The sequence below is a fragment of the Garra rufa genome, chromosome 14 (assembly GCF_049309525.1).
Source record: "Garra rufa chromosome 14, GarRuf1.0, whole genome shotgun sequence".
NCBI lineage: Eukaryota > Metazoa > Chordata > Actinopteri > Cypriniformes > Cyprinidae > Garra > Garra rufa.
The window spans coordinates 32,155,588-32,175,979 of NC_133374.1; the positions used below are offsets into that span (position 1 = coordinate 32,155,588).

Sequence of the window (20,392 nt, forward strand, 5' to 3'; positions counted from 1 at the left end):
CTGTGCAGTAGTCTTACCCCTCAAAACATCAAGTCATTAGCTCATCGTATAAATCATTACCTAAATGCAAAATTTTTGATCTAGTTGTCCTAAACTGACAATCATATATTCTACACATTTCTATTAGACTTTTTGTAAATTTACCTTGAATTATTCAAGTGAATCTTGACTTTCACTAATGAAGATAATATAGATCAACCAATGATAAAGCAGTTCTCTGAAAAAGCTCAAAGGTACATTTCATGAACCTTCAATTGGAAAGCATATATAGACAGAGGACAACGCAGGAGTTACAAATTCTGACAGTGGACTTTCTTATTTTCATTTTCACCTTTGTGCTCATATTTCTTTCTTTTTTTTTTCTTTTTTTCTGTTTCACAATGACGTTGTGTGCTTTTATTTTTTTATTTTTTGTCAGACCACTAGTACAAGTGTAACTGTGAATCCTATCCAGTCTTTTTCAATCAATATCCCACATACAGTAATGTGTAATTTTGAAGAGGAAGAGTAGGAGGTGAAAGAGGAAGAGGAGGAGGAGAAGGAGGACGATGACGACAACAACATGGAAGAGACAGAGGAAGAGCAAGGGCAAGAAGACAAGCAGTCTCATATATTTTAGTTGATGAGTGCCAGGGTTGGATCAGGCATGCAAGAGGATTTGACCCCTGCTGCCTGGCCAGGGCTAATTTAGCCTGTAATGCTGAAGAGGTTCTTTGGCCTGTCCCAGACCAAAGACAGGATGCTGGGCAGAATAATTATTTTGTTGTTTTTTGCTGTTTTGTAGCCTACTGTACTCTACAGTACATTAAATTAAGGAATAAAACACTTGCAAAGGAATAGATTTGTTGTGTTCATCATGTGAAAAGTTTTTTATTTGTATTGTTTTTGTAGTATTGTTTTGAATTTATCTCATCAGTGTGTAAAACTGTGTTGTAGTGTGTTTGTTTTTGAGGATTTGTGTGTCATGTCTGAAAGCAAAGTTTGGTTTTTCAGCAAGATTGAATTGTTTTGAGTGGAGAGCTTCATTTTGACCTCAATATAGGAAGTTTGGGGAAATGAGTTAGGAGTTGTGGATTTGTGTTTAGAGTTTCGCAAATAAGAGGCATAATTTCAAGAAATGTGTTTAAGCAATTGAGAAAAACTGTAATAAGCTTTCCATTGATGTATGGTTTGTTAGGATAGGACAATATTTGGCTGAGATACAACTATTTGAAAATCTGGAATCAGAGGGTGCAAAAAAGCTAAATATTGAGAAAATCGCCTTTAAAGTTGTCCAAGCAGTGCATATTACTAATCAAATATTTAAATATACAAAATATCTTCATTGAAAATTATCTTTACCTCATATTCTAATGATTTTTTTGGCATAAAAGAAAAAACAGATAATTTTGCCCCATACAATGTATTGTTGGCTATTGCTACAAACATACCCCTGCTACTTATGACTAGTTTTGTGGTCCAGGGTTACATATAATATAATATAATATAATATAATATAATATAATATAATATAATATAATATAATATAATATAATATAATATAATATAATATAATATAATATAATGCATAAAACACTGAAGTAACAGCAATGCTCTGGAAACCACCCACAACACCCTAGCATTGTTTTGTTTTGTTTCTTCATAAACAAAAAGGTAATGTTTATATATAGTACAGAGTATATCTTTATAATACAAAATGATTCTTTGAAAAAAAAAAAAAAAAAACTTGCAGAAACGTCATTGAGGTTTCTTCGCTGTGGCGTTGACCATTTGACTATATGCAAGTTAAACGTGTCACTCCCTCAGGCCGTGTCGACAAAAGACAGGAAAACACAGCCTCGTGTGAGACACAAACACATTGTGCCTGCATGTGTGAGTCTGTGTGCCAAAGACTGATGGGTTTTTATGGCCTCTTGTGTATGGCAGGAAGTCAAAAGCTCCTGCCAATGAATCTATGGAGCAGTTTATCAGGGATTATCAAACAGTCATATCAACATTAAGTCACTGCAGAAATGCTCAAGTCTGGCTCAGTTCCAAAAAGCTTCTTCCCAGCAAACACATTTACGTTGTGGCGACGTCTGTGCAACGTTCCATCTACGTGCTTGCAACGTTGTAACAACGTGGAAATGTAAGACGCGAAAAGGCTGTGGCAACGTTGTTGGGCGACATTCATCGGGGAAAATGCGATAGAGTATTACGTATGTAAATATATCAAAGTCATTTAGTTTAAGTATATTAAATCACAAATAAAGCAAAGGCATCTGAGAACCTATTAAACAAAGGTAAAACAACGAAACAGCGGTCACCGGCCGATGAGGCGGACTTTGGACGGAAGAACACGGCGGACAGGTGATCGTAGTCATGCAAGGCGGTAGGGAGAAAACAGTCCAAGAAAGATCAACAAATCCAGATGGCAGAGTCAAATGCAGAATCCAGTAGGCAGGCACAAGTCAACACCAAACACCAGGAATGATACCTGAATACTGAAAGAAATATAGTTCGCATTACACCAAACTCGACCTGAAACTAACACTCGTATGTGAATTATCAGCTATTCTGTTCATCCATTTACAGAAAAAAAATCTCTCATTGGACACGAAAATTAAAGGATTTGTTAGGATATTTACATATTTATCTGAGAGATATCAAAAAGCAATACTCACGTCCTGGCTTGAAGAATAATAACGGCCCAACTGTCTGTTCAAATTTAAAAAGCGCTTCGGAGCAGGGACGAGTAAATGTCGTACAGTGGTTGTCCAGACAGCCTAAGCACAACTTTCAGAGAATGCCCTGAACCGTGGTAGAATGGCAACATTGTGACAACGTAGTAACAACCTGAGGACACAACGTAGAACCAACAACCTTTTAGCCATGTTGTTACAACGTTGCTAAAAGGTTGGCTACGTTGTGGCAACGTTCTGTGTTTGTTGGGTTAAGTGTGATGACAAGTTTAAATAAAAAGATGTTTTACATTTTCTGGGGAAAGTTTGAGGCTGTTACCAGCACACTTTACTTTTGGGATGGTACTCTGCAGGTGATGAGCAGTGCCTGGTTTCCTTCAAACACGATGCTTGGAATTGAGGTTCATCAGACCAGAGAATCTTGTTTCTCACTGTCTGAGGGTCCTTTAGGTGCTTTTTTGCAAATTCCAAGTGTGTTTTTGTTTGTCTTCACTGAGGAGAGGATTGTGTCTTACCACACCACCATAAAGCCCAGATCGGCGAAGTGTTTGTCCTTCTGTCTGTAAGTTTCTCCCATCTGCATATATGATCATGGAGCTCAACTAGAGTGACCATCAGGTTCTTGGTCGCCACTCTAGCCAAGGTCCTTCTCCATCATTTGCTCAGTTTGGCCAGGAGGCCAGCTCAAGGAAGAGTCCTGGTTGTTTCAAAATTAAGGTTAACAGAGACTAAATGCTTCTGTGGACCTTTAATGCAGCAGAATTGCATCAAGATGCGTGGCTTGATGCAAGCTCTGATATGCATTTTCAGCCGTTTTATTAAAAATATAAAGAAGGTGTGTGCCTTTCCAAATCATACCCATTCGATTGAATTTGCCACAGGTTAACTTCACTCAAAGTGTAGTAACCTTTACAAGTGATATAAATGCTCCTGAGCTAAATTCCAACTGTCCTAGATAAGGGTATGAATACTTATGCAATGGAATCATTTAAGTTTTATATTTGTAATAAATTTGCAAATATGTTAGAAACCAGTTTTTTGCTTTGCCATTATGGTGTATGGAGTGTAGATTGATGTGGAAAAAAAATAATAATTTAAAGCAGTTTAACATAACAAATTGCGAACAAAAATGAACAGGCATGAATACTTTCGCAAGGCACTGTACTGTATATATTTAAATTTTGCACATTTCATCTGGTTACAGAACACAAAAATCAACATTTATTGGGATAAAATGTGCACAGTATGGACATATTTGACCACTGTTTGACTGTTGACACTGTTTTCTAAGAATGCTTTGAACTTTTAAAACCATTTAAAACCTTTGGAGACTCAACATTTTGGTCACCATTTACTTTCATTTATTGAAACCAGCAGTTAGATAAGCTTAAGAAAGTTACACAGGTTTGGACCGACATCAAAGTGGGTAAATGACGACCGAAATGTATTATAATTTTTTCCATTGATTTAGCGTTTTTGTTCTAAACCCCTAAACCTAAATATGAGTGATTCTAATAATAATGCTTGCCTTTGCAAACACCACTAATTATGGCAGGAAATGATTTGGCCTTTAGAAACCAACGCTGTGGTATTTAGAAACCATCACTATGTGTGTAATGAGATTTAATTTATCTTAAGCAATGTGCCCTCAAGCCTCCAGACGTACATTAAAAGCAGATTTGTGTCAGTGCTTCAAATGAGACCACACCGCTGTTGGATTTAATCCTATCAGGCTTCCCGCTAAAGGGGCCCGACGTATTGCTTAACACACACTTTACAAAGGACTTCAGGCTGTGCAAAATTACACGCACCTTCCAGAAGAAATCACATCAATAGGCAGAAAGGACTTGATGTGCTGTTAATCTCATGTCATCTCTGGAATCGTATTATTGTCATTATGACCACAGTGACAGAATCCAACCACGACGTCAAGTCACCATAACTCATTATCAAAGTCCATTTCAGGATATGTCAAAGTTCAGGCTTTCAAATACCTAAATGTTCCGAGAATTACATAAGATGTGTGAAACGGGTTCAAAACCCAAATACGATTGGCCAAGCATGCACTGGTCACACCAAGATCACAAGATCACAGCTTGTGTGATTGTTCATTTTAAGACTCTTGCGAAAATGATTTCATCCACAACATGACCTTTTTCACTCAGTGATGATTATGAAATACATTGTTTCTTTCCGACCGCACTCAATATAGACAGTCCCTCAGGGACGTTTATTGAAAATCCTAGTTTCTTTTAGCATGTCTAGAGCGTACTAACTGTGATTTCTTCTTTCGACTACAAGACCGTCTGAGCAGTACCATATCAAATTGGCTATCGCTGTAAAAGTACACATTATGGTTTGAGAGTAACTGTTGTTTATTCCTGAGTGACACAGACTGTGTTCACTGAAACTGTTGTCTGCGCAGTTGGCTTTTCTGAGAGACAAAAAAAAGCCTCCTAATGACGGGTTACTGAGACTGGTGCAGACATAATTATAATCAGAATTTTATCTGGTTGGACTCAACCAGAAAAAGGCTGCAAGTTTCCTTTTAGCATCTTCACATTCTCATGTGGCCCAGTGACCTGCTCTAATAAAGTCTTTTAGCTCAAATAATTCTGTTATGAATTGAGATGCTAACTCTAAAATGATCAATACTCAACCTACTCATTTTAATAATAAAATCCCTGGTGAAAAAAAAACAAACAGTAGAAATGATTACAGAAATTCTAATGGTTTCCACAAATACCATTACAAACCATCAACTTTTAACCAATAAATCCATTCGAAAAATGGTTTTCTGTAGTGTGTTGGGACATTCCATTAGGACTTAGTGGTTTTAACAAGCCACCAATAAAGGTTTCCATTAAAGTTTACAGTTTTCATTAAAAAAGTCCCATTATAACCAATAAAACCACACATTTTGTGATGGTCTATTGTTTTTTTCAGTAGGAATTTTCAACGTAGCACTGAAACCCTATTGTAACTGTTAAATGGTCACGGATCAGTGGTCTCCACGTAAAACTGATTGTGCAGACCAAACCGCAAGTCATAGAGACTTAAAACTTGGAGGGACAGTAGTACTCACATCACCGACAATGTGACCAAGACTCGTCCCAAGCGGCCCCTAACCAAACCAGTGCAGAAAGATTCTTAGAATATCAATAATTATTTTTAAAAAAGCTAGACTTTCGACTCACAGTCGCAAAGGGACGCCAAAACGTTAGAAAGGGGCAGGGTCAGTTTTAGTAAAATGTCTATAACTCCTGAACGGAAAGAGATATCTTTGCCAAACTCAAAACACTTATGTAAGAGCTCAATCTGAGGTCACAGGAAGTTGCGAAGCTTGGTCATTTGGTGACGCTATTAAAGGAAAAAAACATAAAAATGGATACAACAGTGCAACTATTTGTCCTTGCAACATAACAATTGGTGTGCACGGTCTTGGTCCAAAGTCCCACAGGTGTCTATAAGGACATCTGGGTATCTCAAAAAAACCATGGCCACCTTTGTTCGACAAAGTTTCGGAACGAAACTCGGTGGGCCTATTCGACTCACGTCCCTAATAGTCTGAGTAAATTTTAAATGAAATCAGCCACTAGGGGGGCAATATTGCATTTTTCAAGGGTGTAAATGATTGTATGCCACGGTTTTTCCCACATACACACAATATTTGTATTATACGATAGAACTCCTCATTCTGGACATCTTTGCCTCTTGAACCTCTGCTGTCAATCAAACCGTTTGTGATTAAGAAGAAATATTTAAGATGTCAAAAACCTACTTTTGCAAACTAGTCCTAGGTTTTTTGCTCAATCTGAAAAAAAGCACTGAAGTACAATTCTCTGTACTCTCTAAGTCAATAATTATCAAAAAAATCTTGAAATATACCTCTTGGGAGGCTATAACGGGGTCATTTAGGTCTGTCCAAATTGACCTAAAATCCTATAAAGCCTAAAGGAAAACTCAAAACTTCACAAAACCTGGTGAGCAGGTGATTCTAAACAAGCATGCAAAGTTTTAAAGGAGTAGTTCACTTTCAGTACAAAAATGTACAGATAATGTACTCACCCCCTTGTCATCCAAGATGTTCATGTCTTTCTTTCTTCAGTCGATAAGAAATTATGTTTCTTGAGGAAAACATTTCAGGATTTCTCTCCATATAGTGGACTTCAATGGTTCCCCTCAAGTTTGAACTTCCAAAATGCAGTTTAAATGCAACTTCAAAGGGCTCTAAATGATCCCAGCCGAGGAAAAAGGGTCTTATCTAGCAAACCGATCGGTCATTTTCAAAACAAACTCACTACTTATGTATTTACTAACCTCAAACGCTTGTCTTCTCTATGTCTGCATGAACTCTGTTCTTTTCGGCAGAAGTACCGACCCAGTGTTTACAAAGTGAACATGTAAAGAAGATCAAACGCTCAAAAAAAAAAAGGTAAAATGAATGACGCTTCTTAGGTTGAAGAAGAAAACGAGATGGGAGTTTTTCGACATACCCTAACTGTATCCCTGGGATCGTTTAGTGCCATTTGAAACTGCATTTAAATTGCATTTGGGAAGTTTAAACTTGGGGGCACCATTGTAGTGCACTACAGTATATGGAGATAATTCCTGAGATATTTTTTCAAGAAACATAATTTCTTTAGGACTGAAGAAAGAAAGACATGAACTTCTTGGATCGCAAAGCGCTGAGTAAATTATCTGTAAATTTTTGTTCTGAAGTAAACTAATCCTTTAAGGAGATCGGACCACAGCTGGCTCTATAACAGTCATAACCATTAAAAACAATATTTCTATGGTAAATTACCTGGATTTGCCAAAAATGCTTTTTTAAATAATTGATTTAGGTGGTTACAAGCTTGCTAAATAATGTCTTTTTCATATGTGCTTGAATGCCTTAAAGCACTTGAACCCCAGTAATCACTGCTTGCAGCTATATTTCATTTTAAATTTTCTTTTAATAGTGCAAATTACATTACATTTACTTTACAGTATGTATTTGGCGTGTAATTTGGTTATGAGATTTAGCATGAGAGTTACTACTCTGAAAACATCTACTAATAATTGAAATGCTAAAATGTTCCTTCTCAGGTCAACAAAATTAATTTCTCAACTTTACAGTTAAAATGGTTTCCTGTAGTGTGTGCTGGACATACTCCATTAGGATTTGGTGCAACCATTAGGATTTCTATCTGCCACCAATAGAAGATGACCAATTACCAGTAGAGACCAACAGACACCATTACAGTTTCCATTAAAACCAGTACAATTCCCATTATAACCAGTAAAACCATTACAAATTCTGTGATGGTTTCTATTGTTTTTTTTTTTTTTTTCAGGAGTTAGAGTTGTGACTCAATATGGTTATAAATGGTGCTGTTGCAGGTGATTTTATTGAACGTTAACTGTAAAGCAAGTAGCTACAGGCTACACATAAAACACACCTGAAAGAAACACAGTCAGGTTTTAGTTATGTCACATTTATTTTCCATGGAAAACATGGATAGCAGTCAGCAACCAAAACACTCATACACACGGTACCATGAACAGGAGTGTTTATAGAGTAAGATCAATTTAAATGCAATCATAAAATGCACAAATCTAAAAGTAGATTACCCTGATAGTGTTATCGTGGCGACAATAAAGTACATAAAGAACAGAGGCCACTTCCTGATGTGTGGCTGTACGGAGCGCAACAGTGACCAACCGCTCTGTAAGGCCATGGTTTAAGAAGTATCTTCCCAAAGCATTTTCCTACTTGAAGTGTAATTTTTTATTTTTTTTTTTAAATAAAATACTACAAGAAAAAATAAAAATGATTGAACTGCTGATTTGACTATTTAAAACTGATCACCAAAAAGTAATACAAAGTTGCTGTTTCACTGTGAATTGACAGTTTAAATATTGAAATATTGATTACGTTTGATTGAGAAATAGAGAGAAAAATGAATGGGATTTTTACTTCTTGAACCCTATTGTTGCGCTCTGTCGTTTGTGGTGGATCTCTGACTGAATGACTCTGATTGGGCTTCTGAATAATGAGAAGCAAATTCAACATCTCATTGGCTGATCATCTCCATCACTGCTGGTTAAACAGGAGGACACATAGCCAAAGAACTTTGTACAAGCGTTTTTACAACATGGCACGTCAGTGTTGATCAAATCAAATATAAGGAGACTGCAACAGGGATTAGCAAGAGATCACAAGTGCAATGCACTGTATGACATACAAAGTTAAAGCGTTAGGGATAACAGGTCCAACCTTTCTGTGACTAACAGTACAAGAGTTCACTAAACACCATCGATTTCATTTTTCAAAGGCAAGATTGTGATAACCAGGACAGAAGTGTAACATTTACTCTTAATTTTGACCATAAGGTTGACTATAGTACAGACTGAACACTTCAGCAAGATGGGATATAGGACCACTTAGAGTGAGACCTGCTATAAAACGGCCTTTGTGACCTCAGACATGAAGGTTAAACAAACAAAAAGGGGCTTAATCACCAGTGTTAGCATACTAGCATCATTAACATATAGTCACAATGTTCGTACATGCATTAATTAGGTAGAAGACCTAGAGAAAATAAATAGAAACCGTGGCACTGTATTTGGTTATTATAAAAAAAGCAATAGATGATTTTTTTTAAACCATAAACAGAGGGTTTTGGCTGCGGAAGAGGTCAACAGTGATGTTCACTATCCAGTTAAACCGTTTCAAATGTTCATACTGTACAATCAGGGTTGTTCACCACTTTGTGATAAAGAGTCTCAACAGCTATGTTTCCACTCAAAGTTGTGAATTAGACTGGAATATTGCGTAATAAAGTGCGATTCCATTCCATGTGTTCCAGAGAACAAAATAGCCACTTCTTGGGAAACTGGCACAAAGTATCAGTAATAAAATGATAAAAACATGCCATAACTGGAGAAGCCAGTGACTCTTTTTTTCCTACATAATAGGATAATATAACATCTTGCACCTCAGAGAAGGGAGCACAATCATGTGAGTTTCTGGGGGTAATTAAATATCAAATCTTGCTACATGATCTCATGATGAAAACGTACCTGTGGGAACTTTTTTGCAAGACGAAATACAAAATACGTACCAATAAGTACATATCACTGCAGTTTCCAACAGAAATGAACACTAGAGGCGGTAAAACGGTGAGCGCTTGTAATCGTTCTTGTACACGGTTATGATTACAACTCCATAGGTTTCGCTTTCCGGACGTAACAAGCTTGCTCGGTAGCACAGCTGGCATGGAAATTAACTAGGGATGCGGAGTCCTTGGGTAAGAATCCCATGAAAAAAATGACTCATTATGAAAGAGCTGAAAGCAGGGTTTCTACAGATACTGTAAAATGAAATTTAAGCACTGCTTTTTTGATTTTCAAGGACTTCACTTATGTCTTCTGTTTCAAATTCTAAAAAAGAGAAATAGATGCACAGTATTCCTACTGAAGTATTACAAAGTATACTACACTTTTACTAAAACCACAGTTTTAGAATTATACTTTTAAAAACAGTTATAAAAAAAAAATCTTCGCGCTATGAAGATCTAATCTAAAGCACCAAAGTCAAATGATTCACGATCCACTCTCTGAAGTCTCGATCTGAATAATGATTCGCGAACCATCTTTTTATTTCGCAAATCGCGAATCATTTGACTTAGATTGAAATTTTGCGTAACGCGAATCATTTGATTTAAAACGGGACTTCAAATCGCGTTACATTTTAATCTTAATCATTCAATTCGTGAAATGATTCCTGTTCCGATCTGAAACGAATAATTAGCGATCCGTGATCCGATTAGTGGTTTAACTGATTCAGAGTTTCAAAAAGCTTGGTTTTAAAATCTTTACAAGTGATGTTGAAATTCGAAAATGAATGGCTCTTTTAATTTGATCTGGTGTTTGCTAGTGAATCACTTGAAATGAATGATTGAAGTCCTGAGTTTGAATCAGTCGGAGCGGTTCCAGCATAAACGACTCAATTGATTCGATTCATCTGTTCCTCTTTTAGCTGACATCAACTGAAATAAGCAAAAACGGTATGTATTTTGAACTGCGTGAATTTTACGTGAAAAGATATGTACTTATTGACTAAATTAAACACTTGTTTCAATAATTCAAGCACTTTTCAATATTGCTATTTTCAAGGGTTTTCCAGGCCTTACATTTCAAAAAGTTGAATTCAAGTACTTTAAGCGCCTTGTACGAACCCTGTGAAAGATGAGAGATCGAAAAACAAGCTAAAACGGCATGCTTGCAATTGCATATCTATGTCACATTTACTTTTGTTCATACTATAGTGTAGGTTTAGGTGTAGTGCAGATGTTTTTTTTAAAACATCACGGAGCATTTGAGTTTCAAGTCAGAACTGCAGTGGCGCGCACCAAACCAACGTCACATAAAATGTACCATATGTACGTTGATCTGACTAACTGTACATTTCACATCAAATATGTCACAAAATGTACATGGTGCTACGTATTTCGCGTCTTGTGAAAAAGTTCCAACGGGTATGTTTTTGTCATGAGATCTGGTTGAAATTTTGACAGACTTCTACGGTGCTGTGAGTATTTAAGACATACTGCTGCTGCACAAATTGCATAAAATAACCTGTCGCAGATCTAAACAGGTGGAGCTGGGGAAGGTGGAGGGTTTCAGAGGAATTCTGAAAAAGCGCTTTGCAAAATGCCCAAGTTATGCTACCGGCCATTTAAACGTAAGGCTGCAAGCTCATTGGTTGCGTACGCAACGTGAACCAATCAGCTTGTGCCAAGTCGTATAACTCTGTCAATTACGTTAAAGACCCGTCAGCCTGCGCCATCTAGAGTTTCATGGCGGATCTAGGCATTTTAGATGATTTGCAATGAAATTGGTCCGCTGGCTATTCCAGATTTCCAGTCACATGATCTGTTGAGGCACTTGTTAGTTGCGCAACCAGAAATTTATTCGCAACGCATTTCCATTGTAGTCTGTGCATATTTTCTCACTTTATAAGACTTTCTGCACAACTTTTATTCCATTTCCATCTAGTGTTTATGCACTATCCTAAAATTTGCATGAAAATACGTGAATGGAAACATAGCTGATAAGGTCCTCTACACCTACTCGAAGGTCCCAGATTGAAAATCTTTTAGCGACGGCCCTGCATACAGTAAACTTTGGTTACTGGGAAGGTAGCTGCACCTGCTGCAACAATTCACATTGTCCTTTTAGTAGCAACACTGTCTATTCTTGTTTTGTTATCAACTGACCGTCATCCACTTGAGGAGCGTGACGCTAAACAAAGTCAATCACGTTGTTCTTGCCTCAGAAGATTGGTTGCTACTGTATGCAGATATATTTCTTCCACCACGACTTTGAGAGCATTTTCATTTTATCAGCAGTACTGTGGACCTTTCGTTCTCGCCTGGCTCTTCGGTCGGAGTGTCGGAGCCCGACGGAGATGGCGGCGTCAAACACCTCCTTAAGGTTTTTCTGTGTGAGAGAGGAGCATTCTATGTAAGCTACCGCTCCTATTTTGTCCGCCAGGGCACGGGCGTCCTCTTCCAGGACGGGTCGTTCTCGACGCCGTGCTAGGTCGATGAGGACCTTGACGTCTTGCCGTAGGTCGCACTGGGTGCCCACCAGCAGCACGGGTGTGAGGGGACAACGGCGTCGGATTTCCGGCACCCATTTTTCACCGATGTTCTGGAAGGATGCGGGGCTGACGACGCTGAAGCACAGGAGGAGGACGTCAGTCCGCGTGTAGCAGAAGTGACGCAACTTATCGAATTCATCCTGAGGCAGAGAGAGAAAGAGAAAAGTGCATCATTACTGAAGGTTTCGTAACACATGAAGCCTTGTCAAAAATCATTTGCGGGATTCCAAATTGTTATTTGAAATAATAAAACCCTTTAACTAGCTCTCGGGGTGTTTTATAATTCCCTGAAGCAATTAAGTGAAATTATAGGTTGGCGCTTGCAAAGAACATTGCATGTGGAACACGCAGTGCACGCTTTAATCTTTCAGACTCGGCCAAAGTTTTCAACTCTGGCACACCCTGTCCCATTTACGCTGCACAAATGAATTGAAAGTATAAATCTGTTGAGCTTTTGGAAAGCTGGGCCTCTCACAACTTTGAGAACACCAATTAAGCTTGACAGATAAGAAAGCCAAGTTTTCAATGTCTGTGCTACATCTACTTTTCGTTATGAAACGCAAAGAAAAATAGTATTAACAAGTATTTTAAAAATGGAATTCTAAAAATTCTATAGCATTACATAACATTTTATTGAAAAATGAATAGGTCATAAAAGCGGCATACATACAAATATATAAATAAATAAAAAACTGTAAAATGTCAAAAATAGTTTTTAAAACAAGTATAAATATTCTGCAAAAAATTGTGTTATAAAAATTTTATAGCTTTATAGGACATTTTATTTCAAAATTAATAGGTCATAAAAGCTACATACATACTAATAAAAATTGTAAATTGTCAAAAATAACCATTTTATATATAATATCCATTTTTATATATAATAACCATTATATATATATATATATATATAAATCAAACATAATTATTCCAAATTGTAATTAAAAAAAGTATAAAAACATATTTTTAAATGATATTATAAAAATTGTATTATAAAAATTATATAGCAAAAATTTTAAAATAATAAAAGTGCTCTGTCTGTCTCTCTCTCTCTCTCTCTCTCTCTCTCTCTCTCTCTCTCTATCTCATATATATATATACAGTACAGACCAAAAGTTTGGACACACCAAACTTTTGGTCTGAACTGTAGATATGAAATCAACTGAAAAAACTTGTGAAAAAATATCTTTCAGGTGGTCAAATAGCAAATAGCAAATAGTGGAGCTCTGCAGCCACCTACTGGTAAAAGTTACTTGTAGTTGTTTTTTTTTACTTTTAAAACTGGATTTTCCAAAAGATGGGCAAAAATCTTACACTAAACCATGTGAAATTATCCATGTTATCCCCATGAATTAAAGTTAGAAATGTGGGTCTTTTATAAAGTGAATTTTACATAAAAAGCAGTTTTTGTATAAAAACCCATTTAAAAAATATTTATTAATTTATATATATTAAAAAAATATCACTAACCCACTGAACACTGCACAAATGTAGAGTAAAAACTTTAATAAACAGAAAAATATACAGTACAGACCAAAAGTTTGAACACACCTTCTCATTCATTTGAATGAGAAGGTGTGTCCAAACTTTTGGTCTGTACTGTATATATATATATATAAAGTATGTAAACTATAAAAAAAAAGTATTTTAAAAACGAGTTAACTTAAAAAAAATTGTATTATAAAAATATATATAGCATTATATAACATTTTATTTAAAAATGAATAGGTCATAAAAGCTACATAAAAATTACATAGTCAAAATATCAAAAGTAATTCATTCTTAATTTTTGTAAAATGTGCTCTCTCTCTCTCTCTCTCTCTCTCTCTCTCTCTCTCTCTCTATATATATATATATATATATATATATATATATATATATATATATATAAAAGTATTAAAGTATTTTAAAAATGTTAGAACAAAATTGTATTACAAAAATTCTATAGCATTACATAACATTTTATTGAAAAATTAATAGGTCATAAAAGATACATACTAATTAACAAAAATAGTAAAATGTCAAATATTATAAAAAGTATTATAAAATTATATTGCAAAAATTTCACAAATAATTAAATAATAATAAATAATTATTAAAAGTGTAAATTATTAAAATTATTTAAAAAACGAAAAGACTACCAATAAAACAATTTAACATGAATTTTTTGAATGAATGTTAAATAAAAAAATGCAACAGCATTATATACTCATGCTTGATACTGTATAATTTCAGTTTTAACAGTAATATGCTTGAGGCATCAATTACAGTAATCTATAAATTACTGTTAAATAGTCACTGCAGTAGCTAACTGTATGATTTCACAAGATATTATGTAAGATTTTATTATTATCATTAATATAATTATTTCTGCCTGGTATTGGCTCTATGTATGCATGTATGTGTGTGAGTATATTTATACACAGCTTAATCTGGCAATTTTATACAGTATATACAGTCATATCACCCACCCCAACAATTATCACTTAATCATGTCATAAAAAAATCACTTAATGGCACATAGTCGATGACTTACTGGCGCACAGATGTCGCCTGATGGACTTTATCAATATCAAACAATGACTGTTTTCTTTTGTTGACATGGACACCTGCACAACATAATGGAAATGCATCCAAATAGACTGAAAGTAATAGACTTTTGTCATACTAGTCTTTGTTTCTGCACTTTTGTTCTTTCTCTTTGAAATCTGTATGAAAGCCTGCCGTTTTATAACTGGAAAACGGACTTCTTATCTTCCCGTGTTTGCCTGAGCTTGCCTCCGCATGGTTGTGTAAAGGGATTTATAGGTTATGCACTAAGAGGGCAGAGCCATTTATTTGTTAACTCATGTAATGCATGACAAAGGAGTGTCAGTTTCTGAGGTTCAAAGCCTTAAACAAAGGCCTTCAACTAAACAATATAATATTCCAGTGTGGAAATCAGAATGAATGTACAGCCAGAGGCCTTTTCAAATCATTTTCAGTGATATGTGAAGGTAGTTACACAACTGCAGAGTGAAAACAATCAGCGCTGAAAAAGGTTTGGCATCAGAAACATCACTTGGAGGCAAAACTGGTTACACGGTACCCATGTCCAAGCCTGCATGGCTCAGAAAGCGAGAGGGAGATCCAATAACTAAAGTGCCAATAGCTTGAGGATTGTTCTTTTCGCTCTCTTTATGATTTCCTCACAGTGTGGCGTCTCCGCAGAGCTCTTCTAATTGCTACGATTTTGTTGTGCAATCAGTCTGTCTTCCAATTTCCAAATCCTCGTTCCAGAGAGTGACAGAAATGCCAGCTCCAAACAAAAAGATCTAATCTGATCTACTGTTCTTCTTTGGGGTTGATTCGAAATGCATAAAAATCAACGTTATGCAATGAGCATTGAATAGTTGAGCTATGAGACTGGGCTAGAGGTGGTGCAGTGGGGTTTTTACCTGTCCTGCGGTGTCACAAAGCTGCAGTCTCACTGGTTGTCCATCCACTTGTACGACCGCTGAAAAAAAAAAAAAAAAGAGGGAAAGGATGAGTCATTTTACTGCCAACACACACACCTGTTTCCATTTAGTCACCTGACACTGTGAACAACTTCATTGGACTTTACAGACTTAAATTACCAATTTAAGCCTTTATAAAGAGGTTTTAAGATTTTTAAAAGTTTTTTTTTTAAGAGTTTATTTTAATATTTGATTACAGAGCTAAGATATCCACTTTCCCTTATATGTATATGTAAATGGATAATAAACTTTCTCCAAATAAATGAAGTAAACACACACATACACATGAATGAATGAATTCATTCACACATACACATACACATATACATACATATAAACTCTTATACAATCCCTTTATCCAACTGTCAACAAAATTTTATATATATATATATATATATATATATAAAATAATAAAATTCAAAAAAGTCTGTTATAAAATAAATAGTCTTGTAATTACAGTAATAATCAATAACAGCAACAACATTATTCTTATTTTCAAACATATTGTTTTGTAAAAAAATCTTTACTTTTATTTTTCTTATTATTTTTTACTTTCAGTGTGTAATTAAACATATTGGTGTGCAATGAATTGCCAACAAAGTATCTAATAATAATAATAATAATAATAATAATAATAATAATAATAATAATAAAACGTAATTAAAATAACTATATTATTATTATAATTATTATTATAATTATTAATATAATTATTAATAATAATAATGTAAATAATAATAATAATAATAATGTAAATAATAATAATAATAATAATAATAATAATAATAACTATTATACAAATAACCATCATTATTATTACTATTATTATCATTTTTATTTATTATTATTTTATAACCATATAAACATTGTTTTTTTTTTTCAAATAACAGTCTGAAATGAAATATTACAATAACAAAGGCTCTTTAATAATAATAATAATCATAATAATAACAATGATAACAAATATAAAAAATATTAATGATAATAATAATAATTTTTTATATTATTGTAATAAAATAAAAATATTTTATTATCATCATTAATGAATGTAAATTATTATTATTATTATTATTATTAAAAAGTAAATAAAAACTATTATATAAATGACCATTATTATTATTATTATTATTATTATTATTATTAAAAAGTAAATAAAAACTATTATATAAATGACCATTATTATTATTATTATTATTATTATTACATTTTCAAACAACAGTCTGTAATGTAATAATCTTACTATACCAACGGCTCTTTAAGAATAATAATAATAATAATAATAATAATAATAATAATAATAATAATAATAATAACAACAAATACTTATGATCCTTATTTTATAATAATAAATTATAATAATATATTTTTTATATTAGTGTAATAAAATAATCCTAGTATCTTTTATTATTATCATTAATAATAAATGTAAATTATTATTATTATTATTATTATTATTATTATTGTTAATAAAAGTCAATAATAATAATAATAATAATAATAACTACTATTATACAAACTTTATTATTATTATTTTATAACCATATATTATTTTATAACCATTATTATTATTTTCATTCCAAATAACAGTCTGTTATGTAATATTACAAAAACATATTCATTTTAACAATAATACCAATGATAACAACTATTCTTATTATCATGATTTTATAATAATGATATTATATTTTATTTTTATATTTTTGTTATAAAAATATAAATTCGTATTATTACTAATAAAAGTAAATAAAAATGGTTATATAAACAACCATTATTATTATTACTATTATTATTATTATATTTTTAAATAACATTCTGTAATGTAATAATATTACAATAGCAAAGGCCCTTTAATAATAATAACAATAACAAATATTTGTATTCATATAATATCTTTATTTTATAATAATAATATTGTTATAATTAATATATTATTATCACTAATAATGAACAGATTAAAAAAACTAACTAATAATAAAGGTTAATAATAATAATAATAATAAAATCATCATCATTATTATTAGTAGGAGTATTATTTAATACACTCCTATGAACATATTATAGATCAACAGCCCAGATATAATTTGGATTAGTGCAGCTCATTAACACCTCAGCATTTCACGCTTGGCATGTTTGAAGTATTGTGCATGCTGTTAAACCCTATGAGAAAGTTTGTTCCAACACGCCACAGTAAAGTGATCTCATGAAACACAGTAACACTGAGGCCCTGGTGATGGTTTGTCACTTCAAAGTGCTCTGCTCGCCAAGCGTCCATTGTGTAATTGTCTCCAAATCCCCGTCATATGATCTGCCTTTAATTCAGCCCCTTCCCCCCCTCAAAGTGGCACCTGTTGAATTGCGTAACTGCTCTCAAATCAGTGCCGACATTTCTGATCTGCGTCCAGAAGAGAGTGAGTGTGACATCACCACAGGCTTCAGCACACAATATCTGCTTACAGATTCAAACAAGTGGACCCAACGGATTTTAGGGGCCAGACTTTCAGGTCAGCCATTCTTACACAAGGGCTTTCTAATTACAAAGACATGCTTGTGGGAGCTGACCACTGACTGGCTCTTGTTTGAGGTCCATTGAGAAATTATGAAACCCTTCTTTGATTGAAAATTGTTATAGTACTACAAAATGAGATTAAGCCCTGCTTTAGATTCCATTAAAAATGCATTAGGCCTGTACTAAAAATGCACGGCCCAAGTTTGCACAATTGCATCTCTACATTTTGTCAACACAAAACCAAACCACTAATCAAATTCTGTCTTGAATTTCATTCTCAAACATTTATTGTGTCCATGTTTATGCCTTTTATGAGGTATCAAGCTTTATTTGAGTTTATCTGTGGTTTTTAGAGTCAGAAAATGTTCACATTAAAGTTAAAACGCCTGACATATTAGTGATGAACTGCATTTGTGGTTTCTCTGCTAGAACACCTGTGTGAACTTGTGGAGAACTGACCTTACATATCCACCCTGGTGAAAAAAAAAACCAGCTAAAACCAGCCTAGGCTGGTTGGCTGGTTTTAGCTGGTCAACCAGCCTGGTTTAAGCTGGTTATAGCTGGTCAGCAGGCTGGTTTTAGAGGGGTTTTGGCCACAGTCTTAGCTGGTCAGGCTGGGAAACCACCAGTAAAACCAGCCTGGGAGACCAGCTAAAACCAGCTACTTCCATCTTAAACCAGCTAAGACCAAGCCAACCAGCCTAGGCTGGTTTTAGCTGTGTTTTTTTTTTTTTTTTCAGCAGGGCACTGAAATCACTTTAAAATTAAGCTAAAAGCTTTAAAGTCCACAAGTTTATGCAAAAAAGGTAAAAGTTGTTTCTGTGAAAATCTCGCTAACGCACCATTACGAATTCCAAGACTCACCTGAGAAGTCGTCAAACGCTGTCGGGACGTATTTAGTTGGATATCCATTGGTTGTGTAGCTGACAATGAGGCTGGTTTTCCCCACAGCTCCGTCCCCGAGAAACACGCACTTCAGCAGGCGCCCCTGGCAGTCCGAAGGCCGGGGGGATCTGGGTTTGTGTGGCGGCACCGGAGGCGCCATCAGGTTACTGTAATCCATAACGCGCTGCTCGACCGGACCGCAGGTGGATCGCACACTCCTGATGGAGTGACCCAGGAAAAAACCATCAATAAGAGCACTCTATAAACGACTGAGCACTACGAGCACTGCGTGAATGCGTTTGATCCGGTGCAGTGCGCGCAAACCGTCTTACGTTTCGTAAGTTCCAGACACAAGTTCTCCACGAAATACTACAGACTGGCAGAATCTACAACCGCTGGGTGAGGAGTGAGAGAGGCAGCTTTTATAGTCAGCCTTCATTTGACTAGCTCCTCCTTCCTCACATGGCTGCTTCAGCATATTCATGAGGCTTGCCCTACTAGAAACAAGTGTGTGTGTGTGTGTGTGTGTGTGTGTGTGTGTGTGTGTGTGTGTGTGTGTGTGTGTGTGTGTGTGTGTGTGTGTGTGTGTGTATGTGTGTACCTGGTATTCATCACGTTATGGGGACCAAATGTCCCCACAAGGATAGGAATACCAGTAGATTTTGACCTTGTGGGGACATTTCTCAGGTCCCCATGAGGAAACAGGCTTATAAATCATGCACAATGAGTTTTTTTGAGGAAGTAAAGTGTGCACAATCTCCTGTGAGGGCTAGGTTTAGGTGTAGGGTAGGTGTAGGGCGATAGAAAGTACGGTTTGTACAGTATAAAAACCATTACGCCTATGGAATGTCCCCATAAAACATGTAAACCCAACATGTGTGTGTGTGTGTGTGTGTGTGTGTGTGTGTGTGTGTGTGTGTGTGTGTGTGTGTGTGTGTTAAAAACATAAATATGCTATTGGTTCTTCATCTTCAGTCTTCTTCAGTTTTAATATTTGTATGACATCCTTCATTTTGCTATAATGTCATACATTTTTAATATACAGTATGTCTTATTTATTTCGTAGCAGTTAAACTTTGATGAAAGGTGATATTTTATTTTCGTTAAGTGGATATTTTCTTTTTATTTTCACAAAAAATATTTGAGATCAAACATTCTGCACCTGTTCTAC

At 34.9% G+C, this 20,392-nt stretch overlaps 1 protein-coding gene across 2 annotated transcripts in view; it reads right to left on the minus strand.

Moving 5' to 3' along the window:
* rhoub (ras homolog family member Ub) overlaps window positions 1-19,602 on the minus strand; it is a 24,828-nt gene extending 5,226 nt beyond the window's left edge. The window contains exons 1-3 of one of the 2 annotated variants that reach the window (XM_073817262.1): window positions 19,201-19,602; window positions 15,771-15,829; window positions 8,146-12,473 (exon numbers count right to left, since the gene is read on the minus strand). In XM_073817262.1, coding sequence (XP_073673363.1) covers window positions 12,018-12,473; window positions 15,771-15,829; window positions 19,201-19,399 — 714 coding nt within the window. In that variant the 5' untranslated portion in view covers window positions 19,400-19,602 and the 3' untranslated portion in view covers window positions 8,146-12,017. Of the gene's footprint in view, window positions 1-8,145; window positions 12,474-15,770; window positions 15,830-19,200 lie in introns of those variants that run through there. The other variant, XM_073817263.1, reaches the window with a different exon arrangement.
* Window positions 19,603-20,392: the final 790 nt, after the last annotated feature.